At 27.4% G+C, this 16244-nt stretch overlaps 2 protein-coding genes and 1 long non-coding RNA gene across 4 annotated transcripts; all 3 read left to right on the top strand.

Moving 5' to 3' along the window:
- Window positions 1-2123: 2123 nt before the first annotated feature.
- On the top strand, window positions 2124-3454 carry LOC146883941 (uncharacterized). The gene is made up of 3 exons (XM_085666154.1): window positions 2124-2915; window positions 2993-3046; window positions 3152-3454. Exons 1-3 carry the CDS (start codon window positions 2826-2828, stop codon window positions 3320-3322), a joined length of 315 nt encoding a protein of 104 aa, XP_085522280.1. The 5' UTR covers window positions 2124-2825; the 3' UTR covers window positions 3323-3454.
- A 7167-nt stretch (window positions 3455-10621) lies between these two features.
- Window positions 10622-12372, top strand: LOC114164854 (uncharacterized). Its single transcript, XM_028049625.2, has 5 exons — window positions 10622-10793; window positions 11196-11278; window positions 11630-11702; window positions 11803-11856; window positions 11931-12372. Exons 1-5 carry the CDS (start codon window positions 10701-10703, stop codon window positions 12099-12101), a joined length of 474 nt encoding a protein of 157 aa, XP_027905426.1. The 5' UTR covers window positions 10622-10700; the 3' UTR covers window positions 12102-12372.
- Window positions 12373-14448: 2076 nt separating this feature from the next.
- On the top strand, window positions 14449-15301 carry LOC146883940 (uncharacterized). 2 transcript variants are annotated; one of them, XR_014984339.1, is made up of 4 exons: window positions 14449-14607; window positions 14770-14817; window positions 14906-14947; window positions 15073-15301. It is a non-coding gene; the product is annotated as an uncharacterized LOC146883940 (long non-coding RNA). The 2 variants fall into 2 exon arrangements; XR_014984338.1 differs by having other exon boundaries at window positions 14466-14613.
- Window positions 15302-16244: the final 943 nt, after the last annotated feature.

Raw genomic sequence — 16244 nt, 5'->3', positions numbered from 1 at the left:
TTTGGTTTTTCTTTATGATCTCTATTGCAGTCTTAGATTAAAATTTACTGAGTTCTTCTTCACCGAGCATTAAAGGTTTTTCAATTGTTGATAATACCATAAATGCAGTAAATTTTTCTATGCAGTTTTTTTTATGCAGTTAATGCAGTAGTATTCGAATTGAAAGCACTAGTATTGAAGTCAAATTTCAAAAGTTTATACATTATTATCATTCCCAAGGGAGTGTAATATTGCATTAAATAAGGTTTGTGGCTGAGTATAGTGAAAACTAAATCATGAATATGTATGAATATTTGTGGAAAAATAAACAATAACTTTTTCACTCTCTGCATATATATCAGATATATTAGAATTGATATATATGTGAGTAGAAGGTACTGCACATTTTTTGGAAGTCACTATTTTTTGATATATATGGAAGAAGCACATCTCAACCAAGACTAGACTGGAATAATCTGTAATACAAAGTGTAATTTAGAAGCAATTTAACCTTCTAATTGTATATTTTAAGTTTCCGATGTCAATCTTTATAATCCTTTGAAAATATAATTTCTACTAGCACCAAAACACACTTCTTATCTTATTCTGAGATTAAATTCTTTATAACAATCATTATTGTCTTGGAGAAGACTAATTTACTTCTTCACAATTTAGTTCACAAGGAGAACAAATTTGGATGATCCTTTGTTTAAAAAATTGTGATGTGCCATTATAATTGTGAAATTATTGACAATTAGGGTTGATTAAGTGGATTTTCCTAAATGCTCTAAAGAAAATTAAAAATAATTCACATGTAAGTTAATTGACACAAATTTTCTCATATATTTTTTAAAATATTCTTGTTTTAACGTATGAATAAACACATCTTAATCTACAAAATTGTTTATTTTCTTTTTATGTTCAGAGCATTTTTTTATAAATATTGGTGATAATTAGATAGTTTACCATGAAGGTGATGAAGAGAACTATATTTGATAATATTTATATTGAGATTGAAATTAAGTCATATTCATCTTAAAGATTATTTGATGAGGTTTTAATCGACTTTTTTAGGAGTTCTATTATGTCACTTTACTTCTAGATCCTTTACAATATTTTTACTTCATATAAGATATAAGACATAATGCACTCTTTTGTAATATGAACTTTTATTTTCAATATTTAAGATTGGTTAAATATATTGTTTAACTAAATAACTCAAAATGAGATTTATCTTATGTAACACTGTTGTTTGAAATATGTTAAGCTCATTGTAAGGTTATAGAAATACATACTATTAAAATCTTTATTTTTAAATATATAAACAAGGATTAGAATATCCCAACTATTCTATTTATAATATAAAGACTCACCCTTTTAAGACATTTTTGCAATAACTTTGTACAAGAACCCACTTTAATTAATGTTTTATTTAATAGCTGAAGAAACTGTATAGATAAAGCCTTAAACTTAACTTGAGTATAACTCTTGTGATGAAGATGTTTTCCCTTAAATTATAGTATAGTTCATTAAAATTAAAAAAAAAATCATAATTGTTTCTAATTGTTTTAGTTTAATTTTATTAAATTTGGCTATGTTACATCAGTTTTAAAAGTTCTTTGTAATTTATTATAATACATAATTCTTTTTAACCCACACTTTTATTAATCTTTTATTTACTTATCAACTACTCTTACAGCACATATGTTCATGCAGAGTTCAAAACTGAAAATCATAATTAATAATATTAAAAGAATTTAATGTAAGGAGGATTAATTACTTTTCTTAATTTGATTATTTGAAACCGAAACACCAAATAGAAAACTAAAAACAAAGCAAAATTAACTTTTGATCTTTGGCATGATGATAGCTAGCTAGCGTGAAGAGAAAGTAATGATATATAAAACGGACAAAAGAAAATTGTCAGACGAAACGGGTGCGAAACGGGTGGTGAAGTTTGTTTGGCTGTGTCAGATGAAATTTGGCTTACACTAGCATAACCCTTCCACAGAAAAAAATAAATTTTGGTATTGGAATACACAATTTTTCTTTATGAACGATACAAATCGGTGGACCTGCAAAAGTAAAATATATTTATTCTTTTTATTTATTTTTTTAACATAGTAGTGACCTGGCTAGGTATAAGCACAGGATTACATGCAGGTACAGTTCAACGTGAGCAACACTGGTTCGTCTGCGTGACCTTTTACCAGCTAAGCTTAGCTACAGTTATCAGTTATCTGATATTCAGGGTGCCAAAAGAAGATACTCAGAAGACAAGGGACACCATCAATGACGGTTACTCTTCACTTTACTAGATAACAGTGTTTCTTTGTTTTCCTAGGGTCTCCCCTCTTTACACCTCACCGCTTCACGCGTTCTTTCTTATTTTTTATGTAATTAATAATTCATTTAATGCCTTTAATGATAATAATTACTTTTTTTCTCTTCTTTTTCTATTTTTTTAATTATATAATTTATTAGTATTCCACCTTCTTCCTTCTGTAATAACCAGTCAACCAAACCGTAGAAATTATGGTTGAAAAATTAACATTAATTACCTGATATGACATATAGGCTAATAGCATAGCTTATTTCTACAAGCTATAGCTTTAACGTTACTATTTTTTGAAACCCGGGTCATCGTGAAACCGCATTCATGTGTGTCGATTCCGCTGGAAACTGGTTAAGTCTGATAAAGTTATCTGCTGTAACGAATATGAATACACTTGTGTTTCTAAACTGAAGCTGGAGTATCTATATATATACCTCATTCTAGTTCTTATATTATACTTCATTGTCTGTAACGTTTTCTCCTTCAAACATTTTCTTAAATAGATTCGTCAATGGTATTAGACAGACGACCAGCAAGGTTTAAAAAACCGGATTTCATGCAGGTCAAGCCGATTAGTGAAGAAAAGCTGAATGTGTTAAGGGTAAGGATGTAAAATATATATATATTTTTTGTTATAATTTATATATAAATTATTATTTTTTTCGTGATGATCCATAGGCTGCTGCAGCTCGTGTTTATGTTAACGAGCAAAATCCTGCAGAAAAATTCTCGGTAAGTGTTTCAATTATTAGAACGTGAAATGTTCTTGATTGGAGAAACTTCAAGATAAATTACTGGCCAATTTTATTTATTTATTTTTTTTAAATGTGATTTCAGGAAAAGAATAGGGTAGGTGGTGTTCCTGAATCCGAAAATGTGAGGGAGGAAGCAGATAATGACAATGGAGTGCTACTGCTTGCAGCAGTTGCCTCTGGACTGAAGAGGACTGTTGATAAAAAGGTGAAACAAGGTGTGAGAAAAATATACCCTGATGATATATCAAGGTGATCTTGCCAAATAAAATTAAATCAATTTGTAATGAGAAACGTTAGAGACAACTCTCGTGTTAAACAAATGTGTTTGGTATATATCTATATATATGTCTGCTAGGGATTCTGTAGATTTTAGCCTTGCTTTGGATGGATATTTCAAACTTTCTATTTCTCAAATTGTTTCTTTCCTTCTTAATATTTCTTTGTGGTTACATCATTGAAAGTTTATTTATGACTTGTTTTGATTAAACACTTATTGTATTGCAGTTATGTTTTGTCCCATAACTAAATCTAATGATTTAAATATTGTTGTTTCTTATCATTTTTCTTAAAAGAGAAAGAAAGAAAAAACTATATCTTGTTTTGTTGGAAAAACTGTACTATTATTTGATCTCATAATTCCCTGTTGGAGTTCTTCAATTAATATACAGCTATGCAGATAGATATATATATATATATATATATATATATATATATATATATATATATATATATATATATATATATATATATATATATATATATATATATATGTACATAATATACAATTATAAAATATTTATAAATATTCTATAACTGATATACACACTTTAAAAGCTACAAATAATTTGTTAAAATATATTTATTATTATATTCTATAACTGATATACACACTTTATAAATATTCTATAACTGAATTGGCAAAATTAAATCAACTTTCTAACATTTCTATTAAAAAAGTATATAAATTTAAAGTAAACTATATTTTTGAAATGAATAATAACATTATAAATATAACATAATGTTATATTAAATCTTGTGGAAGAGAAAACCTTTTCATACTGCAATCATTCATCAACATATAAAAATATGATATCTCTAGTAAACCTTCATGCTTGAGAAGGATAGAGATCACTTCATTTAGTTGAATAATGATAATTTTGAGATATTATTGGAGAAGGAAATTTTATGACCATATTTTGTAAATTGTCTGTAATCTCTGTTATGTATAAACCTCATATTTCAAACAAATATTTTGAAAGGATAAATTAAATTTAAAGTTAATTTAATCTATTTTAAATTTTTTATTTTTCAAATTGTTTCTTTTTCTTCTTAATATTTCTTTGTGTTTAGATATGACTTCTTTTTATTAAACAGCATTTATTATATTACAATTATGTTTTGTTTCATAAATAAATCTAATAATTTAAATATTTTTATCATTTCAAAGGAAGAGAGGGGAAAGAAAGAAAAAAATTATCTTACATGTTTTGTTATAAAAAAAAAACTGTATTATTATTTTATCTTGTAATTTCTGTTCGAGTTCTTCAATTAATATACAGTTATGCACATATATGTACATAATATATATACAATTATAAAATATCATAAATATTCTATCATTCTATAATTAACTAATATACAAATTTTCTCTGTCTCAAATTGTTTCTTTCCTTTTTAATATTTCTTTGTGGTTAGATCATTGAAAGTTATTTATGCTGTTTTGATTAAACAACATTTATTATATTGCAGTTACGTTTTGTCTCATAAATAAATATACTGATTTAAATATTGTTTTTGTTATCATTTTAAAGAAAAAGAGAAGAAATAAAGAAAAAAAAATGATATGTTAAATGTTTTGTTATAAAAAATATATTATTTTTTATCAGTAAAGTATAAATATATATATATATAATATGTTAATTTGTGAATAAATTAATTTAAATTTATAGAGAAATTTATTCTATAAGTTAATTTATATAATAATAAAATTAATAGGCTTAATTCATCTTTTGGTCCTTTAATTATTATGTATGGTTCATTTTTGTTCAAACAGTTTAATTTGATGTCTTTTGTTAGTTTTGGTTAAACGGCGTCAGAATAGTACACATGTGCCACTTTGAAACAGAAGCGTGGCAGATTTTTTAATAGTTGGGCATCAATGTACTGTGATGAGGTGACAACAAAGTATATGAATGGAGAATTGGTCATTTGCCCTAATTTCACAGTTCATCTTGTTTGTGCGGGAGTTCTTCCACATTTGGTGTATGTTGATTGTGAATGATGTCGAGGGGACACTTTTCTTCTTCTTCTTGGTCCAGTAATTCGCGGGGAATGCAAGATCCTAACTTATCCAATCATGGTGGTGGCTTTTCCTCTCATGCTTCTCCACCAAATTCCCTAATTTATTCTTCAATTGGCTTTTCTTCAAACCCTAACCCTAACTGCATTTACCCCCTTTGAAAAAGTTATTTTTTTAACTGAAGTCCACATCACTCAATCTTAATACACTGCCACCTAATGCACAAATGTCACAGTATCTCATTAAAACAGGCTGCCGTTAAATTTGTTAACGACTAAATTGAACCTCCTTGACAAATTGAATCTCAACAAAATTAGGGGACTAAAATGAACCACACATAATAATTAGAGAACCAAAAGATGAATTAAGCCAAATTAATAATATGTTAATTTCAATGTTATATATAATTAGATTTATAATAAAAGGAGTAGTACACATTTTCATCAATATAGTCATATTTTGTTCTTCGCAATAAAATAAATAAATGTATCTCTTATTTGAGTTTAATAATGATTGTTTGATCATTCATATATATATATATATATATATATATATATATATATATATATATATATATATATATCACTTGGAGTGTTTCGACCCATAAATAAAATTATGTATAATGTTTTTCAAATAGATTGTTTCCATGATTTAAGATAATATTTTATATTTGCAATTCAAAAAATCCTTTTCTATTTATTTCAATAATGACAATGATATTCATAATTCTTCATATCAGATTAATTACACAAGTTATCTTCCTACATAATGTGCTTACTCAATGTCCATTATCTTGTGTTATATCCATGGAGTAAACCTTCCTTCTCTGTTCATTTTCTTGCAAAAACAATCCTCTACACTAAATCGTTTGAGATCTGTTAGTCCTGGTTAATTATGCCCTTTTTGTAATTCTCCAGTTTATTGTCCTACTATCCAAGTGCCTACTTATAGTTTGTGCAAAGTAAATTGTGTAGGCATCTCATAACAATGTTTTAATGCAATGCAGAGGACATAAATACCAATCATAGTATGAGAAAGATGATGTTTTATATTTACTCCTTATCCAAGACCATATCCTCATTTAGGCCATATATGATTTCTTCTTCATCTACCTTTGCTTTTCGAAACATAATGTTATTTCTTTGATTCTATATGCTCCATATGATAGCTATTCATATCCCCTTCCAAATGTTGTTTTCGTTTTTATTTAGTTCCATTAAGCAAAAGTGATTAAAATTTATTCTTACCTGGTTATGGTATACATTACTAACTCGTATCCAAAAATCACACATCACTTTAGTCACTATCCTGCATCCAAAAAACAAATGGCTAGTTGTTTCCTCACTCTCCCCACACATAACACATATCATTTTTCAACCTACAACCCATGCATTTTAATTGTTCCTTAGTAGGTATTTTATTTAGCATAACCCTCAATGCTAAACATTGGACTGATGGTAGTACCTTCACTATCCATAATTTTGTAAAAATTGTGGTTTCTTCCCCCCTCTACTTTTATCATACAACTTCTTGTACGCATCTTGAACCGTGTAAGAGTCATCATCTTCACCATCCCATATCCAAATATCATCCCTTTCCATAGTTAGTGATATTGTAAATAGTTTTCTCTTTAGTTCTATTACATGTGTCTTTTTCCATTCAAACTATTGTCTCCTCCAACTCATATTCCATTCCCATTTGTTTTCATTCCAATGTTCTACCTCCTCCAAAGTTGCTTGCTTCGTATTAGAATTGTTGTATAGTTTAGGGTATGAGTTTATGAGTATCATTTCCTCCTCAAGTCATTTATCCTCTTAGAATCCTATCCAATCTTTAATTTCACATTCATATCAAACTAATTTTTCGTGTAAGGGTTCACAAGTGTTCCTTATATCTCTCCACCACCAAGATTCACCTTTATCACATCTTAGATTATTAAGATCTCTCCATAACTCATACTTAGACTCTATTATATCCTTCCACAGTTATATTATTATTTCATCTCATTCGAGTTCTTCAATTAATATGTACAGCTATGCACATACATGTACATGATATATACAACTATAAAATATTGTAAATATTTTATCATTCTATAATTAACTAATATACAAATAATTTTTTTAAATATATTTATTATCTTTATTCCACTACATTTTAATTTAGTTTAAGTATTTAAACTTAACTTATCTGATCAGCATTTTTAATTGGCAAAATTAATCAAATTGGTAACATTTCTATAAAAAAAATATAAATTTAAAATAAAATATATTTTTGAAATGAATAATAACATTATAAATATAACACAATGTTATATTAAATCTTGTGGAAGAGAAAATCTTTTCATATTGTTTTCCTTAATCATTCCCAACATATAAAAATATGATATCTCCGATGAATCTTCAGACTTGAGAAGGATAGAGATCACTTCATTTAGATCAATAATGATAATTTTGAGATATTATAATTAGAGAAAGAAAAATTTATGACCATATTTTGTAAGTTGTGTGTAACCTCAGAGACTAAAAATGACATGAAAAGTTTGACTATTATCACAAATTAAAAAAATGTTACTATCATGTTAGGAGCAGGAGTAGAATGTGCTTTCTTTTTTCTTCAAACTCAAACTAAATGCAAGTTATTATCTATTAAGATTAATTTTCTTTTCCCAAATAGATGTACTGATGATTTGACGTAAAACTTTTAACAAGTGTTATATTTACATAAATTTATGCAAAGTTCACAATAGTTATAATCTATTTTAAATTTACAATCAATATTTAAAAAAATAATAAAGTTAACATGATCTACTTAATTAAAGTTACAAAATCTATTTTAGTTTCAAAGTAAATACTGATATAAATGAAATAACAATTATAAAAGATATTGAGATTAAATTTCACATTTTTTTACTACTTTTTTGTGATAAATATATATTTATTTAGTTACTAAATTGAAAGTTTAACATCCTTCTAAATTTAGATTATAAAATCTAAAGATTTAATTATAACATCTCAATCTTGAGATCATCAATATAAAATTTTTACTTTAAATTCAAAAATTGATTCAACTAATACATTTAAATTTATCTCTAACGTACAAACATTATATGATCTAATTCAATCTCCTTCTTTTAAAATTTTTTTTCGAACTTACTTCAATCGAAGTTAAATAAAATGGTTAATAAATTCATTTAAGTGTATAAGAACAAAATCAAATCAATAACACTGAATAAAAAGTATGTACAATAAAGGTCTACCACTCATAGTGACCTCTTAATCTTCTTTCTAGTTCATCTAAGCTTCATTCTTCTTCCAAAATATTTTCCAAAATGCCACCCACACTACAATGAAACAAAAAAATAGAACACCTCTTCTTCATGTAGTCAAATGTTTTATATTTCTGTAAGTTTTTTCCTTAAGTGAATCCTATGGTCAAGCTGAAGAAAGGTACTTCTGTTCAAGCTAAAATACCTTTGCATCAGAAAAATTAAGCCTGAGAAACCTCTTGTTTTTGCACATTTTTTCCTTAATTAGACTTATCCTTGTAAAGTTATTGATTAAGATTGTTTCGACCTTTAAAATGTAATAGTATATTCGATTTTCTATATTTGTGGTTAGGTGAACTTTCAAGATTTTGATTACACACTGTAACATTTTAATTCTAGTTTGACTTGTTGGAAAGTTCTACTAAGGTAGATTCCTGAGTCTCAATCAATCTATGTTATCCTTAAGCTTATACTCTATATATACAAATATATTGCTTTCTGGGGTGAATTCCACCACTAATTAAATTCATTTGGAATGAGAAACAATTATTTTATGAATAATACATTGTTTTAGGTTTGTTAACATGTAAGAATATATAGAATTAAAGTAAAATAGTAATAAATATATTACCAATAAGAAAAAAAAATCATAATAAAGTAAACAATGAGACATGCAACAAAAACTTTATTTTGTCTTAAAATATTATTGGTGCAAACAGATCTACAAAAGACAACGCTAAAAACATAGTTACAGAAGATGAACAGGAAAAATAAATAAATAAATAATATTTTCAAAATATGCTATGTACCACTAAACTTTGTGTATGACGCTTTAACTTTTTTTTTTCCTTGATCAATTACAAATGAAATGTTTAGTATAAGTAAATTGTCATCCACTGTTACAATGTTACAAGATATTTAGTTGACAATGTATAAAAGACAGGGTAAGAACAATGCATATCTTTTTAATCAAATGACTATTATATTATTATTATTATTATTATTATTATTATTATTAATCAATAGAGAACCTTAATTTTTGTTAATTATTCGCTAAGAGTCCACAAAATTATTCCTTATTAGATGGTTAAGGGATTTAACTCTATATTAGTTTACATTGATACTACTTTATATGCTCATCTTGTATGTATATTTTATAATAACAATGATGAGTGATTATACCTGGTTTGAGCTGAAATTGTCAATAGTTTCTGAATAAGGAAGGGAAAGGAAGATTTGTATGTTTGAGGGATAAACAATGTTGATAGAATAATCAAAGTTTGACTAGTAATGACCTTAACACCAATTAATTTATAAAGATTGAAAATCAGAATAAAGGCACTAGATATGAACTACAAAACAAGAGGATCTCAATATCTAATATATGGTTAGACAAGAGAAAAGAGATATTAAAATGAATAAATATAAAGGAGAAATTGGGTTAAGTATTTTTTTTTTAGTTCCTTGTCAAATTAAAATTTATTTTTATCTGAAACTTTAATACATCTTAGTTTTCAAACTCTAAAAATGAATTGATATAATTTTTTTAATCTAATTATGTTAAATTTTTTATTTTTTTATATGTCAACCGTGTTTTTCAACTAACATTAGAGTGATAATAAATAATTGTAAATAATTCAAACGTTAAAATGAAGCACATTTGACTCATCAAAACAATCTAACGCAATTGGATTACAATGACTATAAGGTATCAAAATTTTGAAGATGAACGGATTCCAATCTCGTGTCAAAGTTCAGAATAAAAATATATTTAATCAATTTCCTTTTTCACTTAAAACTATGAATTTTAATAACAATGTAACTGAGATTACATTAATTATATCACTAATAATATTAATACATATAATTTTTCAAATGTTATTTATTTCCTAATCTTATCTATTACTTATTATTTTCATTATTTATTTTATTTATGATTAAATTCAAACTTTTTATAACTATATCTATGGTTCGTGTTGGCATTTCTTAATTTACAGAAAAATACACATTTCTTTCTCCAACACAGACAGACAGCACAGTAAGTAGCTTTTGTACTCCATTACCATGGCATGCAACAGACGCCTGCCTCCTTCTCCTCTTGGAAGGAACAGTTCTCTCCTCCAACGCCTCCATAGAGAAGAAAACCGTCGCACAAGGGTAAATGCATAAGCTAATGGATCCAATTTTTCATTTCCAAAAAATCATTGCTGCTTGCATCCTAATTTTCTGTAATTTCATGCTTCTAATTCAGTATAAGACTGTTTCTTTGACTCATTTCAACTTAATCCACAGAGAATGTTACTGACACCGGTTAATTTTGAACAGTAATATATTTGTCATGTGTATCTATTTTTTCGCGATTCATCTGGAGATATTTATTTTACTATTTAGCTTGCTACAGAGATGAATTATGGCGATGAGAATGCTAAATAACAGATCTTCGTGTCCGTAAGAGTCATAGCAGAATTTAATTAATCAACAGAGAGATATGATAATTGTTTGGTTTTTCCCCTTTTGGGTAAGGAATTTCAGCGTGTAATTGTTTCTTGGTTGTTGCAGGAAGAAAAACCTTCTGAGGTAAAAATTGAGAGTTCAGAGAAAGCACGTGGTACTGATGCTGGAGTCAATAAGAGAAAGCCAATGTGAGTAGCAGTATTTACATCGGTCTAATGGAGTATGAACATGTATTTATTTAGCAGATTGCTGAGTAAATTACGAAACCACTTTGTGAATTGAGTTTTGGTTTTCGATTAGGAAAATATACTGCTTGTTAGGAAAATCCTAATCCCTGAATCGATGAATAAATACTGCTAATGAAGCATAAGATGAATTTTATAAATTTGGGAACATTTGAAAGACTGATTTAACTCATCTTTAGATTCACTAACTAGAAGTAATTTCATAAAATGTTTTCAATATTTTTCTTACTGAAACTCTAAGATACCAAGTATAAGCATTTACTGAAAAGAGAAATTCATTAATGTGTTGAGCAGACGACGACCAAGGTCTAAAAGGCCATATTTATTGCAGACCAAACCTTGGCAAGAAAATCTGAAAGTGTTAAGGGTAAGGGTATGAATTATGATAAAGTTTCTTGAATTTCTTTCTTTCATTAATTATGATACTTAAATTGGTACTTTTTTTTCTTGTTCTTGGTAATTCACAGGCTGCTGCTGCCTGTGTTTATATTAACAAGCAAACTCCTGAACAAAATCCATTGGTAAGTGTTTCACAACCAAATATAACATACTTTGTTCTTGATTGGAAAAGTTTAAGCTAAAGCAGTGATTTCAGGAAGATGATGCCAGTAGTTCTGGATGTTCAAATGTGAAGGACTTTGAAACAGATTGTGATGACAACATTGGAGTTCATCTTCTGGCAGAAGTTGCCACTGGAATTAGTTTGGGGGTGGAAGAAAAAGAGGAACATGGTATGGAAAAAAGCAAACTCAAGAGATCTCTGTGATCTTGAGAATTATCAGAACAATCTGCAGAACAATGCTTGATACAGTACTACTCAATGTTCTCTAATAGTTTAGTACACCTCCTAGTCTTATAACTAGTATGAAACCATCTTTTCATATTTATACAAATAAATATGTATCTTATCATTCTCAATCTCACTAAAATCACAAACCACCTCTTAGAGATGAGAATTTATGTGGATATTAATTTGATATGTCTGCCTATGTAAAACTTTAACATAATTTATTTTCTCACCTTTTGTTATTACGCAACATCCTTTCTTTCTTGAGACAGGCTTCATAACAAGTTCTGGGTCAGATACCACTGTTTAAACTGAAACAATTTCTCCCACCGGTTAATCAATGTACACGCAATGACAATAAAAAATATTAATAAAACAATTAACGATAAAAAAATATTAATAAAACAATTATTGACAAATATAACAAAATGTCATTCTTGAAAACACTCTTAGTGTAACAGTGGAGCATTCAGATACAACTTATAAAATTGATTTTGTTGGTGTTTCTTAACTTTCAATCTAGATTTCTTAATAAAAAAAAACTTTCAAAAATTTTCAAAACCCTTTACTAGTTTTGTGTTCAAACATACTCAACACATAAAAAACAGACTAGGTTAAGATTAAGGGAAAAAGAAGAAGAAAAGGTGTCTGACACGTATTCTTTCACTGTAGAGTTATGTGTGGATTTTGAACTGGCATACTATTTCTTGTTATCACAACCAAACTAATAAAATATCTTTATTGGCTAAGTGAACATTTTTGAAGACATGAAATTGCTGAACAGTACATGAGATGGATGATGCTTTTTCAAAGTTCAGCTCTTAGACTTATATGCATACATTTGATGATTTGTTGTTTTTGTGGCCATTCAAGTTAATTTTTATTTTTTTTTATATTTGTCTTCTACAGCACCTGCAGCTTGATGCTCTTTCTGTGTCTTTTTAAATCTATTCAGTGATCTTTACTTTAGGTACACATTATGCTTAAACCAAAGACAATTAATTTATTTATAAAATCTTTCCTTATCCAAAAAGTGTGTAACAATGACTTTCTTCATCATCAAAAATGTTTATCATATGTAAATTAATCCTTGACCTACTCATACTAAGTTATCAAGTTCCTATACTAGTTATATATATGTCCATAAGTTATTTTAATTGACTATATAGAAGGCATTATTGTCAGAAACTTGATGTATACCATTTTTTTTTATCAAATGACAATTTGTGTAACATAATGTTGTATTAAACATCTTACATCTGGTTAGCTACTGCACATAAAAGTTTCTTAAATATAGTGGGTGAAAAGTTGTATATGCATTTATCTCTGAATATAATCTAATAATAAAATATAAAAGATAAGTTGATTTATAAAATCTTTTTCTTGGTTATTTCTCCTAAAAGTACAATTAGCTTATAAAAAGTTTATTTATTTCTATTTCTACAGTTGTTTACTGACTTATTAAACATGTTTAGTAATAAGTTTAACTCTGCTCTGATTTGCACGAATTCATCAGCTTATTTACATAAACGTTATATATATATACACTTCAAAGTTCTGTCATCAAAACGTATTTGAAAGTAACAATAATGAAATCTATCTTATACTGTAAAAGAAGCAAATACAGGAAAGGAAGAAAAAAATTTAACAGCAAAAAATGGTTTGTATATGTTGTCTGATCTGAAATCATAGGAAGCTTCCCTCGTTAAGGATGAGAAAGGCGTTGGTAGAAGAAACAAAGTATTCAAAATATAAACCCTTTAACACTGATGAAAAAATGAATAAAACAAGATGCTATGAATACCAAGGATATGTATTTCAATTGAGGCAAGAGAATTTAAAAATAATACAGAAATAAAGAGGAAAGAGAAAAAAGAAGTTAGACTATTTTAATTTATTTAAAAACATTAATGACAATGTAACACGTGTTAGGGCTTCTTCTGTCTCTAGCAACAGTAACAAATTTGAATCTACAATTTCATAAGTTTTTAACTTTTTTTTATTCTTTCTTTATAGATATATTCAGCAAAATTTAGAAGAAATACTCAAATAATCCAAGACCACCGCCTGCCTGACAATAATTCCAGCCATTTTTTTACCTAATATTTATGTATATTTGAAAAATTTATAAAAAAATATTAAATTAGTTGTCCCATATAGGTAATTTGGATCCTATGCATCATAATCACCTAACATTTCTTTTAAGGAATGGACCCAGATGACGTTGACGATTATTCTTGTAATTAATTTTTTTTTTTGGTAAGAAAACCTTTTATTGTACACTACTCAAAGCTTCTTATCACCCCTATTTATGATTCTCTTACACATTTATTATAAATAGGAAGCATACACGTATTTCACTCCCAACACACCTCTTGCAAAGTCCACTACTATGGCATGCAACCAGCCCCCTCCTCCTTTTCAGAAGCAACCTCTTCCTACTGTGCCTGAAACTCCAGATATCGAAGAGAGACATCTCAAAAGGGTAGATGTATATGTTAATTATCTGAATTTTTTAGTTTTAAATTTTTCTTTTGGCTTCTGAAATTCTATGTAATTGCATGCATTTGAGTAATTCATGTTTATATCTGATTCCAGTTATATATACACTCTTCTCTGTACTCACTTCATGAATTCATATGTACAGGATGCTACTGAGAACGAAAAACCAAAATTTATTTTTTCTGCTGTCAAAGTAAGTTTTCACTTTGGTCTATCTATCTGTGTAGTAGTCCTATCTATATTTTTATGACTCATTTTTATAATTTTGTTTACATATTTAGGTTGGTAAAGAGGAAAAGACTCCTAATGTTGTTGTTGTTGCTGTAAGTGCTCTTCTGAGGATTTTTTCTTTTTTTTTGTTAAGAGTCACCACAGAATCTAATTAAGAATTTTGGCTTTTTCCCCTTTAGTAAGAACTTTGACATGTTTTTCTGATCCATTTTTGCAGGAAGTGAAGAAGCCTGCTGAAGCTACAAAGGTGAACCCAAGGAAGCGCAAGGCAGAAGGTCAATGAGGTGCAGATAAGAAAGAGGAAAAGATGAGTAGCACCATTTGTAATAATTAGTGTTATGGACATGCATTAGCATGTTAATAACTGTAAATTACCATTAAATAAAGGCTACTCTTGTTTCGATTCAGGACTTTGCCCATCTAATTTCAATTTCCTTTCAAATGTATCAGTGGTCTCTTAAGAAATTTCTAAAACCAGTATTATGATAATTGAAATAGTAACAAATACTCTCCATTTACTGTGTTTCATGTCAGATAAATGCAATTAGAAAGGGATGTTGGGGGATTTGATTCCAAGATACATTGGATTTCTCACAAATTTAAACTAATTTCACTTCTTTTTAATGGATAGTTAGGAGCAAATGATTTATAAAGTTAAGAGGTTAAGACCAACTGAGCTGAGTTGTTTTATATCAGAAACACTTATTCTAAACTTTTTGATGATCTGTCGTCTATGTGTCACATATAGAAAGGAAAATGGTGGTCGGAAAACCAATTTGGTAAATGTGATATTTTTGTTAAAATATATTTTATATTTCAACTTCTAGATTTATTTTTTTATTTAATTAGTTAGATGGTATCTATTTTTTTTAATGTATCAGTTTGATATTAATTTTAAAATGGTGTCATTAAATTTAATTTTTGAAAAAATATTTTAATTGAATTTTTTTGATAAAAATATTATTAATGTCATTAATTTTATTGATAGATGACTTTTATTATTAAATTTTTAATATAAATATAATACTTAATGTTATAAGAGTTATTTTATATATCAATACATTATGTTTATAATTTTTTTTTCTAAAAAAAAAATTAACTGAAATATTTTTTCAAAATGAAAACTTAATTAAAACATTTTTAAAAATAGATAGGAAATTAGTACATCCAAATAAAAGATGTTTGTAAGGAAGTGATGTTTCAAATTAGGCTCGTCTTAAATAGTGTGAAATCTGTGCATACCAATGAGCGATGTAATAAGTCAGAATAACTATCAAAAGTCTTGAGCCATGTCTAATCAAGATCTGACTTGTTTAATATAAAAGTCGCATTAAAAAGCCTTTTTGAAAACATATTAAATTTAAGCTTTTGAAAACATTAAACCATCTT

The sequence above is a fragment of the Vigna unguiculata genome, chromosome 9, assembly GCF_037176805.1.
Source record: "Vigna unguiculata cultivar grain cowpea cultivar isolate G323 ecotype 2 chromosome 9, ASM3717680v1, whole genome shotgun sequence".
NCBI classification, from domain to species: domain Eukaryota; kingdom Viridiplantae; phylum Streptophyta; class Magnoliopsida; order Fabales; family Fabaceae; genus Vigna; species Vigna unguiculata.
The sequence above is the reverse complement of the archived record's forward strand: the minus strand, read 5'-3'. Positions and strand labels throughout refer to the sequence as shown.